Source organism: Dasypus novemcinctus, chromosome 8, assembly GCF_030445035.2.
Source record: "Dasypus novemcinctus isolate mDasNov1 chromosome 8, mDasNov1.1.hap2, whole genome shotgun sequence".
Taxonomy (NCBI): domain Eukaryota; kingdom Metazoa; phylum Chordata; class Mammalia; order Cingulata; family Dasypodidae; genus Dasypus; species Dasypus novemcinctus.
Genome location: NC_080680.1, coordinates 97,569,565 through 97,594,509, shown reverse-complemented (window position 1 = coordinate 97,594,509; position 24,945 = coordinate 97,569,565). Strand labels below are relative to the sequence as shown.

Genomic DNA, 24,945 nt, shown 5'->3' with positions numbered 1-24,945 from the left:
CTCTGGGCGGGGGGGGGGGCCCATATGGAAACTGGAGTCTCTGGAGGCTGGAGCTCAGGCCTGGGGTCAGGGGGCAGACTTGAGGCTGAGCCGCCAGCATTGTAGGTTCCTGAACTGGAACCATCTCCTCTCCCTTGGCTCTTGGTAACATCCGGTCCCTGGCATTCGTGCTGGTGTTGCCCAGCACTTGGCACTGTGACAGCCGAGAAAGAAAAGCTGAGCATGTTAGAGTAAACCTACTCTGATTTTCAGAGGAAGCATCACAGGGGTGGGGATTTTCTCCTAAGCGCTATTTTGGAAACATTATATCTTTTGGTGAACAGGTGTCAATATCACTGTAGGGGGAAAGGCTCCAGGACTGCCTGCCAGCCGACGTCATTGCCACACGACACTGGTCAGGGCTTGGCGCAGCCAGGCTGGTGGAGTGGGAGGAGGGGTCAGCGGGGCCAGGCGCCTGGCGGGGCTCTGGGCAGGAGGCGGGGTCTGAGTGGGCGTGGGTGTGGAGTAGGTGGAGAGGAGGGAGGGGGTTGGCACACTGGGGGCTGACGGTGTACATTAACATCCTTCCCCCACGCCATCCAAGCAGGGTGGGTGGGAGGTCCCTGGACAGCACCAGAGAACAGAGGCTCTGGAATGGTGAACAGCTGAAGCTCAGACCAAAAGCCAGGTTGTTGAGGGGCCTGGAATTCCAGCTCCCACCAGTAACTCACTGTGTGACCTTGGCAACTTTTCCAACCTCTCTGTGCTTCGGGTTCATTTTTATTAAAAAATATCTCTGGATACTCATAGCTTTGGAGAACTAAACAAGATAATGTATGTAAAATCCCAAGCACCGGATATGGTACATAGCAGGTTCCAGAACAGATTTGTAATTTGTTGGAGATGGTAAAGCCACACGTACATGGATGTGCTCACGTAAATTATCAGCTGGAGTATTCTGAAACTGCTTCCCAGAGTTGGCTCTCAGTCTCATACTAAGTTTGTTTCTCAGCATCAGCTAAGATGTAGGGGGCTCAGCAATGGTGTCTTCAGAAGCCCTGGTTCTGAACTGCCAGACCCAGGGCTGCCTCTCCTCCACGGCACATCCCTCTCCGGGCCTGTGCCTGCTGCTGTGCCTGCTGCTGTCCCGTAGACTCCTCCTCCAGCTCAGGCAGGCCCGGGCAGGTCAGAAAGGGCCTCCATCCTCTGCACAGCCTCTGGAAAGCAGAGGGCTGTCATCATGAGAAGGCCCCCCTGGGGTGCGAGCACACCTCCCAGGGGGGACACACAGCGCCTGCCTTGACAGTCTTGGGGCTGGCATTCTCGTCACCCTGGGAAATGGGAAGCTCTTTGAGGGGGGAGGATTCCAAAGACACCCAAAAAGCCTAGCCCAGTTAGTAAGGACCCCTTCCGCTCTGAAGGAAGCTAAGTTGTCTGGACTCTGAGCCTTGGAGAAGACTGACCCTCAGGGTTTACATGTCTGTCTCCGAGGCCCTGAGGGCCCAGACTTGAATAGACCCCAAAGAGGGCCTGGCCGGTCGGGCAGCAGTACCCAGGGGACCAGGAATCAGACCAGGAATTCAGGAAGAGAGAGGGAGGGTGTGCCTGCTCCTGAGCCTGGGGACACTAGGGATACTGGGGAAGGCTTCTCTGAGGATGGAGCAGTGGAGTTGGGCTTTGAAAGATCAATGGAAATTGGAAATAGGGCGAGAGTGAAGATCAGTGGGAAGAAGGATGTGGCCGTGAGAAAGAGCTGGGCATGCATGGGGAAGAGTGGAAAAGGAGGAGGCCCTTGTGGCAGCTGGGGAAGGTATATAGGTGAGGAGTGTGTGGTAGGTGGGTGGGGCCCAAAGAATCAGCGAGGCCCCAGGTGCTGGACTGTTTTGTGGGTGGCTGGGGTCACTGGAGATGCTGGACCCAGTAGTGACTGGAGATTTCCCTGGCTCCATGTGCCCAAGAACAGTCACTGTGTACTTTTACACGGTATTCAAGAGAACTCGGTAAGGAGCTTTACAAGAGGTTATGCAGCCCTCTGAGCTGAGAGGGTACAGGGACGTAAGTGACTTACTCAAGATCAGACAACTGGTGAATGTGAGAGCCTGACTTGGGAGGGACATCTTCTGACCCCCAGATGCTGGCTCCTTTCTTACCTTGTAATCCCCTTCTTTTTTTTTTTTTTTTTTTTTTTAAAGATTTATTTATTTTATTTAATTTCCCCCCCTCCCCTGGTTGTCTGTTCTTGGTGTCTGTTTGCTGCGTCTTGTTTCTTTGTCCGCTTCTGTTGTCGTCAGCAGCACGGGAAGTGTGGGCGGCGCCATTCCTGGGCAGGCTGCTCTTTCTTTTCACGCTGGGCGGCTTTCCTCACGGGCGCACTCCTTGCACGCGGGGCTCCCCCACGCGGGGGACACCCTTGCGTGGCACGGCACTCCTTGCGCGCATCAGCACTGCACATGGCCAGCTCCACACGGGTCAAGGAGGCCCGGGGTTTGAACCGCGGACCTCCCATATGGTAGACAGACGCCCTAACCACTGGGCCAAAGTCCGTTTCCCTGTAATCCCCTTCTGTGCCAGGCTGTTACGCAGAGAGAGAGGCCCTGTTTTAGGGCTGTGTTTGGTATAACAGGATAACAGAACTGTGTGGATTAACCAACTGGGCATGGCTTCCTGCCTGGGGGGTGGAGGGGTCTGGGAAGGCTTTCCAGGAGGAAGGATATTAGAATTAGGGAGCTGGGCAAGTAATAGGTACAAGCAGTTGTCTGTGGTGTGGCACAGCTGTTTTCAGACATAGCTGGGTCAACTTGTGCAAGTGTCTTCACTTCTCTGAACTTGCTTTCTTTGTAAAGGGGTCTCAGTACCTGCCTTGCCTGTGTATTGCCATGATAAAGATTAAGTGGGAGAAGGCCTGACTTGTAGCCTGCAACCCTGGAAGAAGTTCTTGGAGGAAGTGTTCAGAAGATGCACTCTGCTTCCTCCGTCCTTGTTGCCTTGGCCGCTCTTTGGCCCCAGACCCTCTCTTTGTGACTGCAGAATCCATTTCGAGTTTTTATTAAGGCGTTGGATAAACCCAGGTGACAGCTGGGTGGGAACGCCTGCCTCAGCAGGCAGGGAACCACTGTAAGTGGGCCTCTAGCTTGAAGTCAGGGGTGTGAGGGAGTCAGGAGTGCTCTCTGGGCTTTGGGATATGGTTAGGTGTAGATGTGGGCAAATGAGGTGGGATGCACCACCCCTGGTCAGGATCACCTGTGCCCAGAACAGAGCTGCGCTGGGAGGCCAGGGCCCAGCAGGGGTGGAGCCCTCCACCAGCCCTGCAGGCGCCACAGCCCAGGCCTGCCTGCAGACACAGCTGGGACCTGCTTCCTAAGGGCTGGCGCTCCTAGGAGTGCTAGGGGTGTTGGCTGAGGGTCTGAAGCAGGCAGCAACGTGAGGGATTCATCCGGGGCCTCTGACCTCAGGGTATAGGAGGCGTGGAGCTGGGAGAGACCCTAGGTAGTGGTTTTCTCTTCATCCATATTTACAGGGAGGGATTGGATTTTATCCAGCAGCCACCCTGGTGGGGCCTCCAGGTCCCTGGGCCTCAGTTTGACGAACCTCTCGGTGGTGGCTGTAGGGGAAGCATGTATGAGACCCTGCTCGTGGCAGAAACTCAGTCACCGCTGTGGCTGGGAAAGGCGTGCTCCCAGGCAAAAATGTAGGGTTGGCTGGAGCTTCCCATGGACCAGGGATACATCTCCAGACCACCCCTTGGGGCAGCACAAAGTGTCTCCTCCTTATTCACACTTAACCTGTCACTTCTGCCCAGGTCACCCAGCCCACAATGCTGGCACTTCCCACAGCAAAACAAACAGCCCTGGAGGTGAAACTTGAGCCCAGGACTGCTTCCTTGGTACCCAGTTTTCATACCAGCCAGGGGCGCTCCCCCTGGCCTGGAGTCCTGGGCACAGAGTCGGGAGCCCGGCTTCCTGGGCTGTGACCAGGGTAGGCCAATCCCCCTGGCTGACCTCAGTTTCTGCTCGCTTTAAAAAAAAAAATTGAGTGGAAATCTGAGGCCGAGCAGGGGTGCGGTGGTTTGGTCTGGTGGGGTGTTGTGGGGTCCGGGCTGCAGAGGCCAGGGAGCCTCAGGTGGGACCTCCGGCAGCCAGCGGGGGTGGGGGTGGGGGGCCAGGATTAGGCCTCCTCCCAGCAGCTGGGTGGGGCTGAGCTAACCGAGGGCGCTGCGGGAGCCTGAGCCAGAGCCGGAGTCTGCCGGGGCGCGTGAATGGTTGTTGGGGCCAGCGGGGAGCCAGGTCCGCGTGGAGGCTCACGAGCGCCGCACCCGGCTCCTTGCGTCCCGCCTGCCCAGGGTGTCCCGGAGGGCGTGGAGGGAGGGCAGCGTGGTTGGTCAGGAGCCGAAACTGATTGCAGTGGGGGCAGCCGGGTCGGGGAGTGGCGGGAGGGCCGCAGGGGGCGGGCTTCTGGCCTGGAGGGACTGTCTGGGGTGTGGCTCCGCTGCCTGGTGGAAAGCTGGAATGTTCTGGGAGTGACGCACCGTGGAGACGTTAAGTTGCTTCAAGCAGAGCCCTGTTGTTGACTTGGCGTCCACTTACAGACCGGCCAGAAAAATAAATTCATTTATTAACAGGTCTTTCGAGGGCCTGCTTTGTGCGGGGCATTTGTTTCTAGGTGTGTTGGGTCTCCTGGGCCTGGCATTCTCATGGTGGGAGAAAGGCAAGAAACAAGACGATTTCAGATCAAAGCCATGAAGAAAATGACGGCGGGTGAGATCTCCCCGGGCAGGACTTGCAACTTCCTCTGGGGCAGTCAGAGGGCCTTGCCTAGGATGTGACTTGGTTGAGACCTGGATGAGGAGAAAGCAGGCTGGCCTGGGGAAGGGAATGGCACGTGCCAAGGTCCCAAGGCGGGACCGTGGCTGGATATGGCCCTGGGCAGAGTCAGCATTTTCGGGGGAGGAGCCTGGAAGGACCTCTCCCCAGAGGCTCCTGCAGTTTCCGGGACCCAGGACTCTGCGCTGCACCCTGCTGCCCAGGTGCACTGGGAGGGAGACTTCCCTGTAGTTGGATGTGAGTGTTTGTCTTACGGTGTTTTGCTAGCCTTCTTGGACCTGGAGGTTGTGCCGTGTGGTTACCTGTATGGAAGACTGTAATTTTCCACTTGTTCCCTGAAGGACCCGGAAATCTCTAGATGTCACTGCAGTTTTATTTGTTTATTTCCTCCTTTTTAAAAAAAATCTTTTTGGAAATTTCAACTTGGAAGACCCAGATTCAGCAGGAGTTTTACGGTAGGGGAAGCCATCCTGGGCACACCTCTTAGATGCTGGCCTGGGCTGAAAGGCCCCCAGGTTGGGCCAGGAGCAGCACCTGGGTGCCTGTCACCCTCGGGAATGGGCCTCTGTGGCCTCAGACTCCTCGGGGACAACCTCAGCAAGATCCTAGGCCTGGCCGAAGGGGCCGCGCCGTGGAAAGCCGGCTATCCTCGGAAGTCAGAGCTGGCTCCCAAAACCCGCGTACCCAGATCCTGGTCAGCAAGGAGGCCTGTGTTCCCTCGGCAAAGGTCTGTGGTAGCTCAGCCTGGGGTGTGGGTGGGGTGCCCAGGAAGTTCCAACCAGGTGTGGGCTGGGCCAGGTCTGGAATGGGAGTGGGTGGGTCCTGGTGGTGGGTGAGGGTCTACTTCTCCCAGGAGGCAGGGTCCAGGACCTGCCGCCTGTACGGAACTTCCTGGTTGGCTGTGGCATCTACAGCCAGCTCCCCTGGGCCCTGCCGAGGGTGCTCACGCTGACGCAGGAGGATGGAATGGGGACCCTCTTCAGGGGCTTGGGAGAAAGAGTGAAGATGCGGGCTGACGCCCTGCCCTCCGAGAGCCTGGAGTTGTGTGGGGAGGGAGCTACACGTGTGGCCCCAGGTGAGGAGAGGAGGCCGCAGCAGACTGCTCCAGGCCCCAGAGGCCATGAGGTTGGCTTCAGTGCCCTCGAGGGTCCTGGGCAGGTGCACCTTTAACCTGGAGTTTGAAGCGCAAGGACAAGGGCGAAGCAGCTGGGTGCTTGGGCGACCAGCCACTCAAACAAGCCTGCCTCTCTACTCCTAGAACTTTTATTGATCTAGATGCTAATAAACAGTAAAGGTGGTTTTGTTTTTTGGGGGGTGGGGTTTTTCTTTTTTTACCTTTTTTCCTGCCAGAGCAAAGAACATCAGAACCTAAGACAAATGGGGTTTCTGCCTCTCCCTAGATTTGGGGGATGTGAGGGTTGGCCTTGTAAATCTAACATCTTGAAGAAGGCCTCCCTGGCTGCGCAGTTCTGCCCATCTGTTCTCCAGCAGTTAAGTGAAGCTGCCACTTGTGCATTATATCCCTTCCCCAGAAAGACTGGTTTCCAGGCTGAGGCGTTGCTGAGGCCCTGGGTCATTGAGAGGCACCTGCCCTGGGAAACAAAGACTGACTCTTGAGTTCTTGTGTCTTTTTTCTGGTTTGGTTCTTCACTGCCTTGGTCCTTGTTTTCGCATATGTGTTTAGTAAATACTTCTTGAACTCTTACACCATGCCAGACCCTCTCTTAGAATGCAGAAATATAACTGACATAGCATTCATGGCAGCACAAAGCTTACTTTCTTGGTGGGAGTGACAGATAATAGATAAGTGGAGAAACAAAGTAATTCCAGATCGTGTGAAGTTCCTCTGCTAGAATGTAAATCAGGGAGTTTTGTCTTCTTTGTTCAGCACCTGTGTCCCCAGTGCCTAAAATAGTGCCTGGCACAGCGTTTGCATTTAATAAATATTTGTTGGCTGAAGGAACAAGATGCTGTGAAGGAAACAAGCCTAATGTTTAACTGGAGAATAGGTGTGGGGCAAGACCTGCAGTAGACAGGGTCCCAGAAGGCACCACAAGCCAGCCATTCAGAGAGGGGTGGGTGGAGCAAGAGCAAAGGGAGCAGCCAGTACAAAGGCCCTGAGGTGGGAGGAAAGCAGAGGCTGGGGCGGGGTTGTTGGATGAGGTCAGAGGGTAGACCGACTAAATCCCGCAGGACTTTGTCCTTTTGAGAAGTTTGGATTTATTCCCAGTGCTGTGGGGAGTAACTGAAGAGTTTTAAACTGGGAGTTAAATCACTGGATTTGCATTTCTGAAGGTTCCTTCTGACAGCCTGGTCAGAGAGTAGATGGGGGGTGGGGGCCGAGTGGCCACTGGAGGCTGCCTGAACTGGACTGCTGCAGGAGCTGGAGAGGAATGGATGGACTGGGGAGATTGCGGAGGAGGTAGCCACGGGGTCTCTGATGGATTGGATTCCAATGGTGAGGGAAAGGGAGGGTTCCTGGCTTAAACAGCTAAGATCGAGCTCCACCTGGGACATTTCAGGCGTGAGGTTCTGTGAGGCATCCAAGAGATGCCAAGCTGGCATTTAGATATGTGAGTCTGGAGCTCGGAGGAGGGAAGGGCCGGAGATATAAATTTAGGAGTCCTGAGCACACTGGAGGTATTTAAAGCTACAGAAGTGGATGAGATCACCAAAGGAAAGTGTTTTGCATAAGAGAGCCCCTAACATCAGAAAGAACCCTGCAAGACTCCTGCCATGTGGAGGAAACTCCTGGCATGTGGAGGAGAGGTAGCAAGGTCTCCTACCTAAGGGTAGGAGAAAAGCCAGAGAGCAGGTGCCCTGGGTTTCCAGGAGGCGGCTTGCTGAAAATCATGAAGGCTTTGGTGATCTTGAGGAGAACGAGTGGGGTCAAGCATAGGTATGTTGAATAAGAAAAGGAGATGAGGGAGTGGAGGCAGCAGGTGTACAGAGACAGAGTGCTCAGACAACTGGACCAGTCTGGGAGGCCACGGAGAGTGAAGGGAGGGGCTTAAATGTGTTTTGTGTGAGCCTGGGTTTACCAGCGGCTTATCCAGTGGTTCTCTACCTGGGGCGTGGATTGGAATCCTCTGAGCAGTATTCCCAGAGATCCTGATTCGAGTGAGCTGGTGTGGGCCCCCAGAATGATAGTTGACAGCTCTCTGAGCTCTGCCTTCCCTTTCCTTCTAACTCTTCTCTGGAGGCCTAACTGCCATATTGTATGTGTCTCACTTCTGACTCATGCTGGCTCTGTCCTCCCCCTCTCCATGCCCTGGTCTCTTGCAGTGTCCAAGGCCCAAAATACGAGCATCCTGAGCATGGTTTACTCAGAGGGTCTTTCCCAGAGTAGAACTAGACTTCCTTTGCACAAACGGCGTTTGTCTGGAAGGCCCCTGTGTGTGTGGCTTCCAGAGAAGTTTGAGCTCTTTTCTCAGGTTATTTTGGTGGCTTGGACCTCTCCTTACCCAGGCCTTGCTGCCTGGGAGTAGGGGTGGGGGTGGGGGACTGTGTTTGGCTTGGGGAGAAACAGTGTAGAGTTGGGAGCTGCCTGAGGTCTGATGAATCCATGATGGGTGCTCAGGGTCTGTTGAATGAATGACAGCACAGATATTTGAGTTTTGGGGGTTCCCAGTTGTTTTGTTAAATGATTTTTCTGCATTTGGCTAACCTGTATTTTTACATCCGTTATCTACAGGGAATAGTATATTAGCTCATTTTACACATTAGAAAACTGAGGCTCAGAGAAATGAAAGTGTTTACCCAAAGTTCCACAGTTAAGTGACACAACCAGAATTGCAACCTGGGCCTTCAACTCCCCCAAATCAGGCCTCCTTATAGAACTCAAATAGTCTGGCTTGAGAGCCCATGTTCTATTTTTAAATTTTAAAAAGTTTTTTTAAGGAGATACCAGGGATTGAACTGAAAACCTTGTATGTGGGGAGCAAGCACTCAACCACTGAGGCTACACCTGCTTCCCAGAGCCTATGTTCTTAATCACCAAGTACATTGCTTCAAACTTACTTGACTGCCAGGCTCTATAGGAACAGAATGAGCGTGGTAAATCCTTGAGTAACCAGGCCCCAGCAGAGTTAGGCTTGAAGACGAAAACGGCCTTGGCTAGTCTGATGGAGGATGAGGGGTATAGCACCTACTGCATGCCTAGCCCCTCCAGGGGGATCAGAAAAATGGCCCATCATTCTTGGAGGGCTTCTGAGACCTGTTCTAAGGCCCTTCCTTCTCACTTCTCCACATTTCCGTTCCAGTAGCTGGGCAGGACCCTCCGATCCTTGGAGCTTAGGGGCCCCAGGAAGGCCCCCTTTCTCTCTAGTCCTGCCCCTCAAATCCAGTGGAAGGGAATGGGAGGACCTTGGCCAGCTCACCTGATAAACTTGGGAACACAGCTTGATAAACACTTGCCCTCCTGGCCACACAGCCTGCCCCAGAAGGGACAGAGTGCCCCCATCTGCTGCTTCTCTCCCTCTTTGTCCTGCGCTCTCCTTTCCTCTGCCTTCACCTTTGTGTCTGTCCTTTCTCATTGTCAGAAGTTGTCCTTTGCATCTTCCCATCTCAGGCAGGGGAAGTAATAGAATTAACCTCATAGGTTTTTGAGGCTCAAACTTGAAATCCAGTGGTGGGGCATCCATGACCAATGATTCCCCCTCACAGAGCTTGCTAATGGATATGGAGCAGGTGGAGTGCAGGGTCAGGATGGGGAAAGTTGGGCCTCTCTTGGGAGGGCACAGGTGGGAGAAAGAACCCTGGCTTCGTGGCTTGGCGTTGAACTACCGGGAGTTGTGTCCCAGCTCTGCTGCTGGCTTGCTGGTAGTCCTGGGCAAGGTACAGAACCTCTTGGCCCTCAGTTTCCTCATCTGTAAGTGGGGACAGTGGTGCCACTTCACTTGCAGAGCTGTGAGGAATCAGTAGGGTAATGCTGTAAGGTACTAAACCCTGTGTCTGGCACAAAGCAAGTGCTCAAAAATGCCTGCCACCCCTACTTTTATTTTTTACTAGGCCTCAGTGCTTTTGTTTTTGGGTTCCTTGGGACTTGGCGGGTGAAATTTGGATTTCTGCTGTTGTTCATTGTGTCTAAAATCTTTCTTAGAAGCCCAAGGCCTCATGACTTCGGGTTTTTTTTTTGTTTGAATTGTTTTGCTTTCCTGTTTGTTGGACAGAAAAAGGTATCTGTGCCTTTAAGTCCCCAGCAGGCCCAAGCGGGACACTGGCCCTTTAAAAGCACATTACACAGAGTTGGAACATAGCCTTTGTTTAACTAGCTCTGATTAGTCCCAGTGGACAGGGCTGGAGCGGTATGTCTAGGACCAGAGTGGGATTGGACTGGCTGGGGCCAGTGGGGAACAGCGGGCAGCGGTGGGGCAGGCCTGGCCTCTCCTCTTCCCCGGCCTGGTGAGCCTGGTGGCCGTGCTGAGGGATGGTGAGTGACCTGGGCCGAGGCTGGGGTGAGGGAGGACAGGAAGGGGTGAGCCTGGCAGCCTCGGGCTGCTGACCAGACCAGATCAGCCTCCTGGGCCCAGGGAGGCCTATCGAGATGGGCGTCCTTGGGTCACCCAGGGGTTGTTGTTCCAGGTGCCCATTCTTGTGAGTGACCCCGAGTTCCCCCAGGATGGGGATCTCTCCTCAGACAGCCATCGCCTGCCCAGAATGTGGAAGCAATTAGGACCGCCCCGCCAGAGTGAGAAACCAGCAAGTGTAGTTGCTGTTTTTAGTTTTTCACAAAGAGAAGGAAACCCACTGTCGTGTCATGCCTTTCCATAGGAGCCAGTGGCCTCTGGCCTGCTCCGGTGAGAACCGGGAAATGCCAGCAACTCTGAAATGTTTTCTGAGCAGAGGTGCTTGGCCTTTGCTCTGAGTCGCCCAGCCCTGGGCCAGGCCAGGCTGTGCTGGGGGTAAGGGCAGGGGCATGTCTTCTCCCCATCCCCTTTAGGGACTCTCTTTCCTCCTCCTGTCTTCCTGGGTCTGCTTCTGGACCCCTGAGCCCAATGGGGGTTGGAGGAGGATGGGGAAGACCGGAAAGGTTGTGTCTGGGCCTGGGGTGTGTTTTGGCTCCAGCTTTAATATTTGAAACAATTGCCAGAAGCCAGGTCACTGACGTGGTAGAGTTTTTACTGGGGAAATATCCAGACTCTGGAGAAGTCAGGGAAGGGATTTGGCTTGTTGCAGCCAAGTCTCAGGGCTCCTTGGTCATCATCACCGCCACTGTTGGGGTGCGGTGGCTGACTACCTGCCATCGAGATGTCATTCTCACCATTTCACAGGCTTACACAGCGGGTGACAAAGGCAGAGTTCACAGTTTCTGGTGACCCAGGGTTCCTGTTAGTTACTTGAAAGTTAGTATATTTGATCCCATGATTTCTGGTAGGTTTCACTTTTGTTTTGTTTTGTTTTTGTTTAAGAGGTGCCAGGGATTGAACCTAGGACCTTGTACATGGGAAGCAGGCACTCAACCACTGAGCTACATCCATTCCCCAATGAGAGTTGTTTTTTGTTGTTGTTTTTAGGAGATACTGGGGATCAAACCTAGGACATTATATATGGGAAGCAGGTGCTCAGCCACTTGAGCTACCATTGCTCCCCATGGTAGGTTTGTTGAAAGCCTAAGGGCATTGTTGGGCAGGGAAAAGAGTTTTGGAGTTGGTGCACAGATGCCAGGCCTCCAACCTTCCAGCTATAACCTTAGGCAAGCTGCTTGACCTCTCTTAGCCTCTCCTTCCTTGTGGGCTGTGATGGGGCCAACCCTGAAGAGAGCAACAGTTTTGCTGTTTGGCTTCATGGAAATAGTGGCCTCTGAGCTGGGTGTTGAAGGATGAGGACTTTATGGCTGGGAAAGCGTGTTCTAAGTAGAGTGAATAACTTGAACAGTGGTGGGCAGCCCGATGGGACTGAGCAGTGTCAGTTGTGGTGGGTTGGGATGCACCTTGGAAGCTGTATTTAAAGTATATTTATCAGTTGGCAGATGACAGAGCGAGACAGCAGCGTTAGCTTATCCTACAGTTAGCCAGTGAGGAATGTGGGAAGAGGATGGGCTCTGGACTGCAACACAGTCAGGACTAGCAGAAGCTCCTTGAGCTCCTGGAGTCTCAGTTTCCTTAACTAAGGGTTCGGGAACCTGTAGTAGAGTGGCTGGGTTGTGGGACGGTTATAGGTGTAGGGTCTACAAAATGTAGAGCTAGTGCCTCCATGTGTACTTACCAGGAGCATGCGTAAGCAATAGTGTGTGGTTGGTGAGATACTCGGGAGCCACAGACGGCTTGGGTGCACAGTCACGAGGAATAGGAAGAACTTAGCAACCACACTCCTGGTTTCCTTTGACATCATTTCCCTGAGTTCTGCCTTTGCCGGAGTCCTGGGAGCCATGGCTTGCTGTCAGCCATTTTACCAGTACTGAACACTCCTGACTGTCCCCTGCTAGTTATCGTCTAAGAAGAAGCAGTTCTGAGATGTGCCCTGGGACTCCCAGATACCAGGCTGGGGTGAGCAATGGCACACTGGGGACGATCAGTAACTATACACTGGGTTTCCTGAAGTGGGGGGACATTAGCTTAATGAATCTTTAGCAAGCTCTGGCAAGAGATAAGGACAGCCCATTTGACAGGTGCAGAAACTGAGATGCAGAAGAGACCAAACTGTGGGCTGTGCTCACTTGGCCCAGCCTCCTACTGCCAGTCTGCTGCATGGCCTTGAACAAGATCCCTGCACTCTCAGGAGGGACTCCTGTGTGGCCACAAAGCCCTCCATCCTAAGTGGAGGCTGGAATGGAGGCAGCTGGGCTGGGGAGGTGAGCATTGGAACAGGAGTCTGATGGCCAGCGTTTGTTCCAGAAGTGTCATCTCTTGACAAGGGATGAGTCAGCCGTCCTTGGCCCTGGATTCCTTATCTCCTTAAATGAGGCTCCTGCATAACTTGGCCTGTCCTTTGGAGCCTGCTCTTGGGGGATGGGAGTGTAGCAGGTGAGATTCTCTGGAGCCAGTTGGCAGAGAGTCTTTTTGAGAACCCAGATGCAGAGAGGGACAGGAGGGATCTGCAGACTGGGTGGGGCGAGAGAGGCATCCTGGAAATGTCAGTGGGCCTAGGAGGAAGCCAGAGGCTCCAGAGAAGTGGTTCAGGGGCCAGAAGGGGCAGAATGGCCAGGGAAAGGTAGGGCCTTGCCCATTGAGAGCTCACTACATGCCAGGTCACGCCTGCAGCAGTCACAGGGCCAAAGGGGGTTTCCCCATTTTAGGATGATTAAAATAGAGAGGTTATTTAGGTTGACCAAGGTCTTAAAGCATCCTGTTTGCATGTGTTCATTTTTTAAAAATGGATTTTTATTATATTTTTGAAAGATACGTAGATCATACAAAATGTTACCTTAAAAAATATAAGAGAATCCTGTACACCCCCACTCCCCACCCCCACCACCCCCACATGTGTTTATTTTTAAGGAAGGAGGCCTCCTCACCACATTCATCCAGATATCAACTAACACAGTGCCAGGAGCTGGGGCTGCATGAACAAGCGGCTGGTCCTAGTTGAGGTCCTAGTTGGTTCCCAGGGATGGGAGGAGAAATTCCCACATCACCCTAATAAGACTGGCCTGTACCCTCCAGGATGCCACATGGCATGGTGCCTGGGTCTGGGATGGAGGTGTGACAAGAAAGGATGCCGCCTCTGCCCCCGGCGCACAGTCTTGGGGGGAGCATCAGGAGCCCATGGGCCTTCCTGGATGTGGATAGCTGTGAGGTTTCAGATTAGCCGGAGGGCCTTTTGCTACTTCAGGAGTGGAAGTATCTGGCCTTCAGCTCGTTCATTTTTTGTTTCGTGTTGTTCCTTGCTCCCCACTCAGTCCTGAGCGCCCAGGGCCCTGAGGACCACCAGGTTAGAGGTATTTGTGGCCACAGGGGAGGTGGGGAGACAGAAACCAATCCCAGGCTCTGGTGTGACGAGGGGGTGCATGTGTGTGTTTGCCCTTGTGAGGGGGAGACGGGCACAAGCAGAGCTGGCAAAGAAGGGGACAGCTCGGCCCGGGCCTTGAAACATTCTCAGGAATTGTCCCAGTGATGGGGGAGTGACCGCCAGGCAGAGGGACTGTGTGTGCCTGGGAGGTGCAGAGAGCCTGGATGCTCTAAGATCGACAGTGTCAGGGTCATTGGGTGAGGCGGAGGCCACAGCCCTGAGTGCTGTGGGAGGAGTTGGGAGCAGGGGGTTATGGAAGGGCCTTACTCAGGAAGGTGAGGGGGGCTCGGGGTTTTGGGGCGTCATGCACCCTAATCTTTCTGAGCAGCTGGGCCAGGCCTGGAAATTTCTCCTGGGGATCAAGGAGAGTGTGGAGAGCTATCATCCATTCAGAAGCAGAAGGGACAGTTGGCCCTCAGCTCACTTTTTTTTTTAAGGGATACCAGGAATTGAACCCGGGACCTTGTGTATGGGAAGTAGGTGCTCAGCCACTGAGCTACACCCCTCCCCTCAACTCAATTTTGATTTGCCTAAATCTTATCCTATTCAGTGAGTGTTTCTCAGAATCTCTTCTCTTAAAATTCAGGACACTTCACTGTTCTACTGAGGTTTATGAATGTTTAAAAACTGCTTTGCGGTCCCCAAAGTAATTTGACAAGTCTGACAGCTATTGATTAAAAACCTGAAATTATTCAAGCTGCAGGATGACTTGGGGGATTAGATGGAAAGTTTTTTGTTTCTTCTCTCTCTGTATACCCCCCTCAAAAAAAAAAAAAAGGAAAGAAAGATATACAAAGGTGAATGTTCTTTGAAAACTCCAGTAGGCCTGCAAATTATACTGGAAAGGGTGGGAGTGAGGTATGGTCAGGATGTGGAAGGCTGCCTCTCTTTCAGGGACCCAGCACCAGCACCCCATCCCAGCCCTGGGGCCCCAAGTTATTACCAGGCAGCAGTGAGCTGTTACTATTTGTTATTAGTGGTGGTCCCATAGGTTTATGGGGAGATGACACAGTGTGGGTTTTGTGGCTCTCTGTACTAGGCAGTTCAGTAGGTAAGGAAACTGCTGCCTGGAGAGTGGGGGGGAGCTTGTTCAGGGCCACACAGCAAGTCTGGGGGTCCATGGGAAGGGGGATGGGCCCAAGGGCACAAGTAGGATAGCGGTAGAACAGGACAGGAACCCAGAACTCTCTGGCCAAGTGCACCCCTCCTCCACCCCTACCTCCTCCATCAAGTTGGACTGGGGCACTAGACCAACTGGGTGCCGGGCGTCTGGCCTGGCCCAGCTGGAAGTAGGTCAGAGGACGATCAGCCGTGAGGATCCCAGCCTCACTCCTGGACTGCGTGACTAGACCAAGCACTCTTTCTTCACGCCTCAATGTCCTGCCTCCTCCTTCCCTGAAGCCTTCACATTAACTGGGGATGTGTACAGGACAGGCCTCTGCCTCTAGCTGTCGCCCTCAGCAGGGCGATGCTGCCCTTTGGGCCCAGATACTGGGAGAAGGCCGTGAGGTGATGTGTATATCCTGGAGAGCACACTCTCACCCAGCTGGGCACCTAGTGGACACTTAGTGCCTGTCATAGGTAAGTCCAGCCTGCCATGGCTTTGTTCATTTGGTCACATATATTGGGCCCCTACTGTGTGCCCGGCTTTGGCTGCCTTGTAGCTATAGCAAGCGGCCCTGTCCTGTTTTGGTTGCCAGGGTGTGGTCCTTCCTCTTGGCCATCTCAGCCCTGCTGAGTGGGGATGGGGGGAAGCACAGGCTCCCAGACACAAAGGTGTTTCTGGCTTCCCAGGGGAAGGGCCAGGGCTGGAGGCCAAGCACACTGCCTTCCAATCCAGGGCTCAGTGTGTTCAGGGAGGGCGTCCCACAAGTTCCTGGTGATCTGCCAGGACCTGCCCCTGGCCTGGGACCGGGGGAACCCCGGGCAGGGAGGGACCGTGTCGCCAGGCCTTGTCATCCAGGATGCCTTCCCAGGCAGGGCGGCCAACCTCCCTGCCTTTTTTAGGACAGGCTCTGTTTCCCTAGGGTCCTGGGGCCACCAGGCAGCTGCATTCTTCTCTGGTCCTCTGGGACCCCAGCTGGGCCCGGACTGAGCTCTGGACTTCTAAGCAACCGGTTCCCAGGCCGGCCAGGCCAGGCTGGGCCTAGGGAGAGACAGCTCTGCTGGGTGCTCCGGGCGCAGTGCTGCCCTTTCTGTGTCCTGCTGCTCGATTCCCAGGAGGTCAGCGCCCTTTGTCCTGACTGTGCTCCAGGGCTGTCCTCTCCCACTGTGCGCAGAGATTTCCAGGCAGCTCCTGTACTAGCCTGGCCATGACATGCAGAAGCTTCTGCAGTTTTCTGATGTTCTAATTCTAGAGTCAGACAGTCCCACCAGCCTGGGCACCTCCTCTGGGGAGGCAAACCTTGACCAGGATTTCTCCCCCTTCCAGGCCTGGCCAAGGTGTGGGCAATGGCTTGGGACCACAAAAACATGTGTGGAGATTAGGGCTGGGACTGCTCTAAGTCACAGCAGAGGGCCAGTGGGGCCCCTCAGTGGAGTTTACTCCCACCCCCAAGCACCAGAGGGTAGGAAATTAAGAGCTTTTTTAGAAAAGTCATCCCCGAGCATATTTGGACAGATGTGGTTTGCCTCCATTTTGCAGATGGGGAAAACTGAGGCATGGAGAAAGCAAGGAATTTGAGTGGTCAGGGAAAAGGGACAAGGAACAGTCTGGAAAGTCACCCCATATCTCAACCCTTAAAATGTTGGGCCCTTAATGGACGTTAGGATCGTCAGTCTTGATAGCAGCTTGTCGTTCATCAGCCTTCTTCACAGAAGCTCCTACAACCATGCCTGCTCAGTGAAGGAGTGAACAGTCAGCTGTGCCTAGTAGCTGGCATTTGCCCAATGCTCCTGAGCATCTCATTTAATCCTTACAGTCACCCCGTGAGGGAGGTGTCATTATTCTCACTTACGATGGGGATGCTGGGGCCTATAGAGTTGAATGGCTTGAAGTACTCAAGGTGGCATGTTTTATAAGGAGTAGAAACAACTTTTGCCCTTGACTACAGTAGACTCTTCTGCCTCTTGCCTGTTCCAGCTGTAGATGGCATTTCTGTTGTTTCTCACAACCCTCCTGGGGCTTCCCCCACTGCTTCCCTGAGGCTTCCCTTAACCCCCTTTACCCCCAAACCATTCCCTCCAGGGTCTAAAGGGGTCTCCTCGCACCTGCATGCACACTTCCACACAAGGTGCACAAGCCCTTAAAACTAAACGGGCTCAGCCTCCCTTTGGGACGCCTGTGACTTGAGCTATAACCGGCCTGACCTGGTCCCAGCCCCGCTCTCTGGGGCCACACACAGGGCAGCACCCTCTGCCCCTTTGAGTTGAGATTTGGAGGGTGACCCTGAGCCTTTTACTTGCCAGACTCTACAGCCTCACTGTCAACTTCATCCATAGCCGAGAACATCTTCTCCATGTAAAATAGGGCTTAAAAATTTTTTTTTAGGAAGCACAGGGGGATTGAACCCAGGACCTCATATATGGGAAGCAAGCACTCAACCACTGGAGCTACTTCTGCTCCCCAATGAGAGTTGATTTTTTTTTCATTTGTTTTTTGTGAGACCTCAGTTATGGGAAGCAGGCGCTCAACCACTTGAGCTCCATCTGCTGCCTAAAATAGGACTTTTTAATTATCACAAGTTTTTGTTTTTGGGTCCCCACCCTCCTTGAAATAATGGGGAATTTGTTGAACTTCTGTATCTTTAACCTGTTAAGAGAAAAAAGAATGGAGTTGAAAATGAGCTGGTGGGTTAGCCAGTAGGCTATCAGATAAGACTTGCCCCAGGAGCTGGGACAATGTCCCATTGTTTCTGCGGTCAGGCCCTCTCCACAGCTTCAGTCAGGGCCTGGCTTTATCTTCAGCAGAGGCCCTGGGCAGGGGCTGCCCCACCCTAGCTAGCCCCTCTCTCGTCTTCTCCCCTACCTGGATTGAGGGGGTCAGCCTGGCGGTGGACTTTGGTCCTGCCTGTAGCCCCACCTGTGGGGTGATTGGAAGCCAGGCAGGGCAGGGCCTTGTGGTCCTGGAGCTAGTCTGGACTCCCCTCAACTGGGTTCAGATCCCACTCAGCACCTTGCCACCTGTGTGATCATGGGCAAGTCAGCTTTTGAGTGAGGAGACAGGTGGGAGAGTGTGGTGGGAGTAGGGCTCAGCTAGCCGGCATGGCATGGTGGCCACAGCATTTGAGCTAGGCTTGGAGGCCTGAGGACTTGTGTTAGGCAGAGAAGTGGAGGGAAAGGTAGCGCTGATTCAAGAAACAGCATGGGTAAAGTTTCCCCACTGGGGAGTTCATGGTTTATTCTGGAACCAGGTAGTGGAGCTGGGGAGGGGAGGGCAGAGAAGGGGGCGTTTCAGGAAGGGCTGGGACACCAGGTAGAGGTGCCTGAAGCTTGATTATCCTATAGGCCCTGAGCGGGGACGGGAGGAGCTGGAGGACACCACTGGGTGGAGGTGAGGTGGGAGGATGGTGCTATGGACTAGATGGGGGAAGGCTGGTGGGACACCCCTCCCCACCGTCCCTCGGCCTTGGCCAGCTCTCAGGAGCAGTGGAGTCCTGAGCTTTGTCTCTCCCACCTGTAACCTGGGAGTCATGGCGCCACCCCCTTCCCAGGGGTGTGAGGGTTCTGTGTCGTGGACAATACAGGCAGAGGGCTGCCAGGCAGCCAGCCCAGGCTGGGGAGGGGAGGGCAGGGAAGCAAGGCCCTTTAGCCCCTGGGGGCTGGGGGAGCAGCTGTGGTTGGGAAGGTCTCAGAGAAGGCTGGGCCATGAAGGGGTAGGGGTGCAGCTTCAGAGAGTAGGATAGGATGAACCTCCTAAAATTGGGAGAGATGGAGGGAGCGCCCATACTGGGCATTCCTTGAGATTCCGGGGCAAGCTTCAGCCTGCTCCTTTGGGAATTGGCCTTGAGCAGGCAGCTGCCCTGATGCCCTACCCTTGGACCTTTGTCCCTTCTCCCAGGGAGTAACCACATCCTCTGGGTCTGTGAGGATTGTCCTCCTCCCAGCTCATCTTCCCCCTGGTTTAGCTCACCTGGGCTGCTGGCATGTTGGACAGCTCCGAGTTCAGGGACCTCTAATCCCAGAGCTGAGCCAGACTAGCTCTGCCTGTGGGTAGCCCCCTGCCTGGCAAGGAGGCCACTGGGCAGCAGACCTTCCTGTGGCGCTGCCTGATGAGTGCCAAGTCGCTGTCTGTCTGGTGCCTGGGAAGGCTTTGTGGAAGAAAGGGCACCAATGGTGGGTGCTGAAAGGTTAGGCAGGACAAGGGAAAGGGTCTTGTGGGCAGAGGGGACTGCGTGTGCTGGAGGCCTGTCTGTCGGCGTGGCCCAGTGGATGGGGTCACTGCGAATGGTGGGGGATTGAGTGGGGGTGCTGGGGGCAGGTAGGTGGCCCCAAGGCCAGGGGCTTGGAAGTCAGGTTCTGGAGCTTGAACTGAATCCCATATGGGCTTGAGAAGAAACCTCCTCTTCACAACCCAAAGGTTTGAGAAATGCTTCTGCCTGGAAATCCTGTCCTCACAGCACGTGTTCTCCATCCGAGGGCTTGGATTAGGTTGAGTGATGTGAGCCCCACCTCATGCCCAGCATCACGTGGGCCCGAGGGGGGCAGTCAGGAGCCTGCATTTGATGGAAGCAGATTACTTGGGTCTCCTGGGGTGGACTGTGGGATTCCCAAGGGCTGCGGTCCCTTTTTCTGCTCTGAGTCCCGTGTAGGTTCTAGCAGAGGACTCCGCATGGGGGAGGGGTTCATTTGCACTGGGCTGTTGTGCAGATAAGGAGTTTGGGGTGGCCTCTGTCAGCCTGGGAGAACTTCTGGGTCTCTAGGCCCCACCCCACCCCAGTGGTCATGGAATTAGTTGGACTGGGTGTGGCGTCTGGGGTCCCTGTCTGCCTCTGAGCCCCTCAGGGGTAGAGCTGAGACCCGAGGGGTCTGGTGTTTGCCCTGGCCCATGCCTGACCTGAGGGAAAGGAAAGGTCCTTGTTTGGGGATGCAGCAGAGAGTGGGCTGAGCCCTGGGATCCCTGCCCCACTGGGGGCCTGGCACTAAAGGCAGGAGGTGTTGGCAAGGGAAGTCTGTGGGCTAAGCCGGTACCAGGGATTTGAGCTGTGGACACCAGCAAGGGCGAGGTCTGTCCCCTCCTACTCTAGGGCTTAGCAGGCCCAGCAGCCAAGCCTTTTCCTCTGTCCTGGCTGTGGGAGGGGCTTCAACAGGGCACTGCCATGTGCTGGTGGCTCTAGGAAAGGACCTTCACCTCTGGGTAGACTTTACCAAGTACCCACGCAGGTACCATCTGAGGTAATTTCCAAACTTGATGAGCTGAGGAACCGAAGCTCAGAGAGGGGCAGGGGCTTACCCAGGGCTGCAGAGCAGGTGAAGAGTAGGCCCAGGTCTGTAGGAGCCAGTCAAAGCCCCGGCTCCACTGGGGGCCAGATGGTGTCACCCGACTCTGCTCTTTGTGCCAAGTCCTGTGTTGGGCGCCTCAGCCCCAGCACGTGGACCCTGACTGAGTCTCAGGGTCTCGGGTACCGGGCAGAAACTGCTACATCCCTGCCAATTTGAGCCTCGCTGTCTTCTGTAAAATGAGAGTAGCCAAGGTCCCTGAGGCTCTGCTGCCTCCTGCGGGGCTGGTGAAGTGAGGTGGTGTTTGAGAACAGGCTCTTTGGCAGAGCTATTCTGGGAAAATGTTGGGATAGGGTGACTACTTCAAGTCTTGGATGGGAACCAGGGGAGACCCGAAGGCTGTCTGGGTCAGGCCGGCCCTTTCCCGTGCGTTGCAGGGGCTTGTCAGGAGCCAGGCCAACCCTGCAGGCTCAGGCACTAAGTTTAAACTCCCGAGTTGTTGCCTAATCCTCCCCTTCTTGCTCCCTTAAAGAGGCTGAGTGCTTCCAGAGTCCCACAGTGGGGAAAAGGGCAGGTGGGTCTCTGTGACTCCAACTTCCTGCAACTGTCTTAAGACAGAAAGGACAGTGGCAGCTGAGGAGGAGCCATTTCCTCCAGCTCAGGGATCCGGGCAGGCTTCCTGGGAGGGGAGGTGGGGAAGGGGTGCTGGTACAGGGCATGGCGGTCCGCGGGAGGGTGGCAGGCCCAACCCCACATGCCTTTGCCTTCTCCAGGTCCCATCTGATGCCGAGGCTGAAGGAGTCACGCTCCCACGAGTCCCTGCTCAGCCCCAGCAGTGCGGTGGAGGCGCTGGACCTCAGCATGGAGGAGGAGGTGGTCATCAAGCCTGTGCACAGCAGCATCCTGGGCCAGGACTACTGCTTTGAGGTGGGTCCCACTGCAGAGGGCGAGGGTGGTGCCAGTGTCCTCTCCTGGCAAGGAGACCCCCTCCTGGAGTGCTCCGTGGCCTCGGCCTGGGACAGAGGGCAGCATTGGCTTAGGACTCGGGCTCTCAGGGCGAAGGTGGACCTTCATTCCTGCTCCTAGTGCTCTCCTTGGAGAGGGGCCAGCCCTCACTCTCTATGCAAATGAAGGGGGCTGGGACCCCCAACAGGTGAGAGTAAAGTTGATAGACCCCAGAGCTCTTGTCCTGGCAACCTCTTACCTCTCTGTGGAGGCCCTCCCCAATGCACTGTGGGAGGCCCTTCTCCACAGGCCTCTTTCCCCCTCTGCAATGAAAGCCAGAACCTTTCTGGCCCTGGCATTCTGTGCTCCAGGGTCTGGGGATGGAGGGCCAATGACCCAACCTACTCAGGCTATTCCCTGGGGATTACGTGTCCAGCCCCTCATTCTAGATGGTACAGTGAGGCCCAGAGAGGACAGGGAGAAGTCAGACAAAGCTGAAACCAAGCCAGGACCAGGATTATTAATGTTTCCAGGTGTTCCCAGGAATTCTGGGGGGATTTTCTCATTGCTTCTCTAAGTATTCATATTCTCTTCCTACCTGTTTCTGGGAAAATTCCCTGCACCCCACCCTGATAACCTTACATAATTAGGGGAGCTCTCTGGGAGATGAATGAGCCTGGTAATAAAAACCAACCATTTGGGGACTGATGTGGCAACTTCCTGGTACCCCCAGCCCCTGGGAAGGGACAGAATGGTGACTGCCCCACACCCTGTGCCCCCTGGGGACCATTTCTGGTTCAGGGCTGGATCTTGGCTTGGAGTTCCTTGCCTGGGATGGGCTGAAGCCATTTCCTACTTCCTGAGCCCACAGGAGGCCTGCTGCAGAATGTGAAGGCCCCTACATGTCTTGACAAGGAGTTTGGGTTCCCCCATAGAGGCTGCTGGGGCACAGATCGTAGAATGGGAAGAGCTGGAGCCAGGAATGTTCACCAGGAAGAGATGTCTGAACTGGGATCGGAGCATGAGCAAGTCAGTCAGACCGGGAGATGAGAACAAGGGTTCCTGGCAGGAAGACCCAGGGGCCAGCAGGCCTGGGCAGCCCAATTCTCATTCCTCCAGCCTGGCACAGAAAATGTTAGGCTTCGGTCACCATCATTGTCGGCACTGTCGCTTGGCCAAAGAAAGTCATCAGGTGTCAGCTGAGGAGTGATTTGAGCGTTGTGCCACCCCTGCTTGTCTCCTTTGTGCCTGTGGTTCCTCCGTTAGGGAGGCTGAACCTGGGTTCAGCATTGCCCTCTGGCCCGGGCAGAGTGACGCACTCTCTCGCTCCTCCCTTGTCGGGGAGAGTGAGGTTTGGGTTTAAAAAGGGCCCTGGGGCTCAGGCAAGGAGCCAGGACCAGGAGCCAGATGGCTCAGGGCTGGGCCTCGCTCCTGTTGTTGACGTGCTCTGTGGCAGCAGGTCTCAGTTGACCCCTGTAAAATGTGAAATGCAGGGTCCTCGTGAGCCCTGTGCTCCCTCTTTCTCCAGGCCATGGTTCAGACCTGGTGGCCCAAGTCCCCTGAGCTCCAGAAGTCTGACACCAGTTCCAGCCTTGCTGCATTCCCCTTCCTCAAAACGTCGGCCTGTCTGCCCCCCGTAGGTGACGACGTCGTCCGGAAGCAAATGCTTTTCCTGCCGGTCAGCAGCTGAGCGGGATAAGTGGATGGAGAACCTGCGGCGAGCAGTGCACCCTAATAAGGTAGGCCTAAGCCGGCTCTTGCCAAAGCGTAGGGTGTTGAGGCTAGCTGCAGACCGGGAGCTGGGGCTGAAGGGCCAGGAGGGATCTTGGTGTGGGGCTGGGACCGAAGGCGGTCAGCCTGCATGGAGGCAGGGCCCAGTGCACAGGAAGGGTGGACTTTGAAAGAGGCAGTGGTGTTGGCCCGCAGAGATGGGTGCTGCAGACCTCTGTTCTTGAAGCTACAGACTGAGGAGGCTGGGCCAGAAGGACAAGTATTGGGCTGTTGAGGTTTTGGGCCCTGGGGGTCTTCTGCCTGGAACCCTTGCCTCAAGCACTTCCCCTCCTGGCCAACTCCTGCTCCTCCACTGATTCCAGTTAAGACATCTGTCCCCTCCTCCAGGTGACCGTCTCTGACTCAGGCCAGCCTGGGTGACCTCGTTCTCACTGTCCCCTGAGTTTCCCCAGGAGGAGAACTCTACCTGTAATCACCTGCTCCTTCACTGGCTTCCCTGGCTGTTTAGATGCTGGGGTCTGATCCCCATGACATCACTACGGAAGGGACTTTGCATTGGTTGTCTCTTAATTTACTTACAGATGAGTAAACGAAAGAAGAGCTAATAAATGGCACGGTAGCCTACTAAGTGCCAGGCATTGTGCAGACCTCTTTATTTGATCTCCGACTCTCAGGGTGGGGTGGGGGGTCATTTTATTCCCACTTTATAGAAAAGGAGACCAAGGCTTAGATTGTCACTTGTCCAAGGTCAGTCAGTCTGAGTCAGAGCAGAGATCCAGCCCTATGTCTGTCTCCATCTCCTCCTCCTGTCTCAGACCCTCGTCCTCCCCAGCACCACCATCTTCAGAGCCCCTCCCTGGTTTTAGAACTCTTGGCAGGGATCTGAGCAGGCCAGGCTGGCAGGGCTGTGGGGCCACCCCTGGCGGACCGCCCACCCGTGGTCTCCCTTGTTCCCGGGCAGGACAACAGCCGGCGGGTGGAGCACATCCTGAAGCTGTGGGTGATCGAGGCCAAGGACCTGCCAGCCAAGAAGAAGTACCTGTGCGAGCTGTGCCTGGATGACGTGCTCTATGCCCGCACCACGGGCAAGCTCAAGACGGACAATGTCTTCTGGGGTGAGCACTTTGAGTTCCACAACCTGCCGCCTCTGCGCACCGTCACCGTCCACCTGTACCGTGAGACCGACAAAAAGAAGAAGAAGGAACGCAACAGCTACCTGGGCCTGGTGAGCCTGCCTGCTGCCTCGGTGGCTGGGCGGCAGTTCGTGGAGAAGTGGTACCCCGTGGTGACTCCCAATCCTAAGGGCGGCAAGGGCCCCGGACCCATGATCCGCATCAAGGCACGCTACCAGACCATCACCATCCTGCCCATGGAGATGTACAAGGAGTTTGCCGAGCACATCACCAACCACTACCTGGGGCTCTGCGCAGCCCTCGAGCCCATCCTCAGTGCCAAGACCAAGGAGGAGATGGCATCCGCCCTGGTGCACATTCTGCAGAGCACGGGCAAGGTGAAGGTAAGTGTGGGTGCCTCAGCCCAGCAGGCCTCCATGGAAATGCTTGGTACACGCACCAGGCTACCTGCCGCTCCCCCATGGCCATGTTGGGTGCCACAGTTCTAGGGGGGTATTGGCAGCCCCCGCTATAGCATGGTGGGCTGCCTAAACCCAAGAGTTGGGTTGTGGGGTGGGTGGGGGGCTTTGTCCTCCTCCACTGTGGCTGGGCTGGCCGCTAAAGCAAGTCTGTGGCTTGTTGTGAGGGAGTGGTGTTGCCTCTCTCACTGCCCTGGTGGCTCTAGGGGAGCAGGTCTTGTAGCCAGGCTCTCCCAACACACATGGCTTCTCCAGCCCTACCCAGTGCTCCAAACACACATATGCAATTAGGTGTTGAGCTTAGCAGACAGCCCCTAACAGGGTGACCGGCCAGGGCACAACCACTTTGACAGTCCCAGTCTCACCCCACACTCTCACACTCAGACACACATATTCACACACACAGATACACATAGGCAATTGCAGCCACAGGACAGACATGTGTGGCCATAGCCCCCAGGAACTGGGGTCATCCAAAAGCCATCCACGCAGGCCCTACTTCCAGGCTGGAGGGCCCAGCTCTCCACTCTACCGCTTTCCACCTTCTACTTG

At 55.2% G+C, this 24,945-nt stretch overlaps 1 protein-coding gene across 19 annotated transcripts in view; it reads left to right on the top strand.

Moving 5' to 3' along the window:
• Positions 1–24,945, top strand: part of DAB2IP (DAB2 interacting protein) — a 195,398-nt gene that overhangs the window by 144,738 nt on the left and 25,715 nt on the right. For 17 of the 19 annotated variants that reach the window (XM_058302450.1, XM_058302443.1, XM_071217022.1 and 14 more), the window contains 3 exons: positions 20,900–21,053; positions 22,712–22,810; positions 23,764–24,318. In XM_058302450.1, coding sequence (XP_058158433.1) covers positions 20,900–21,053; positions 22,712–22,810; positions 23,764–24,318 — 808 coding nt within the window. Of the gene's footprint in view, positions 1–5,272; positions 5,527–10,133; positions 10,231–20,899; positions 21,054–22,711; positions 22,811–23,763; positions 24,319–24,945 lie in introns of those variants that run through there. The other 2 variants (XM_058302445.2, XM_058302453.2) reach the window with 2 other exon arrangements.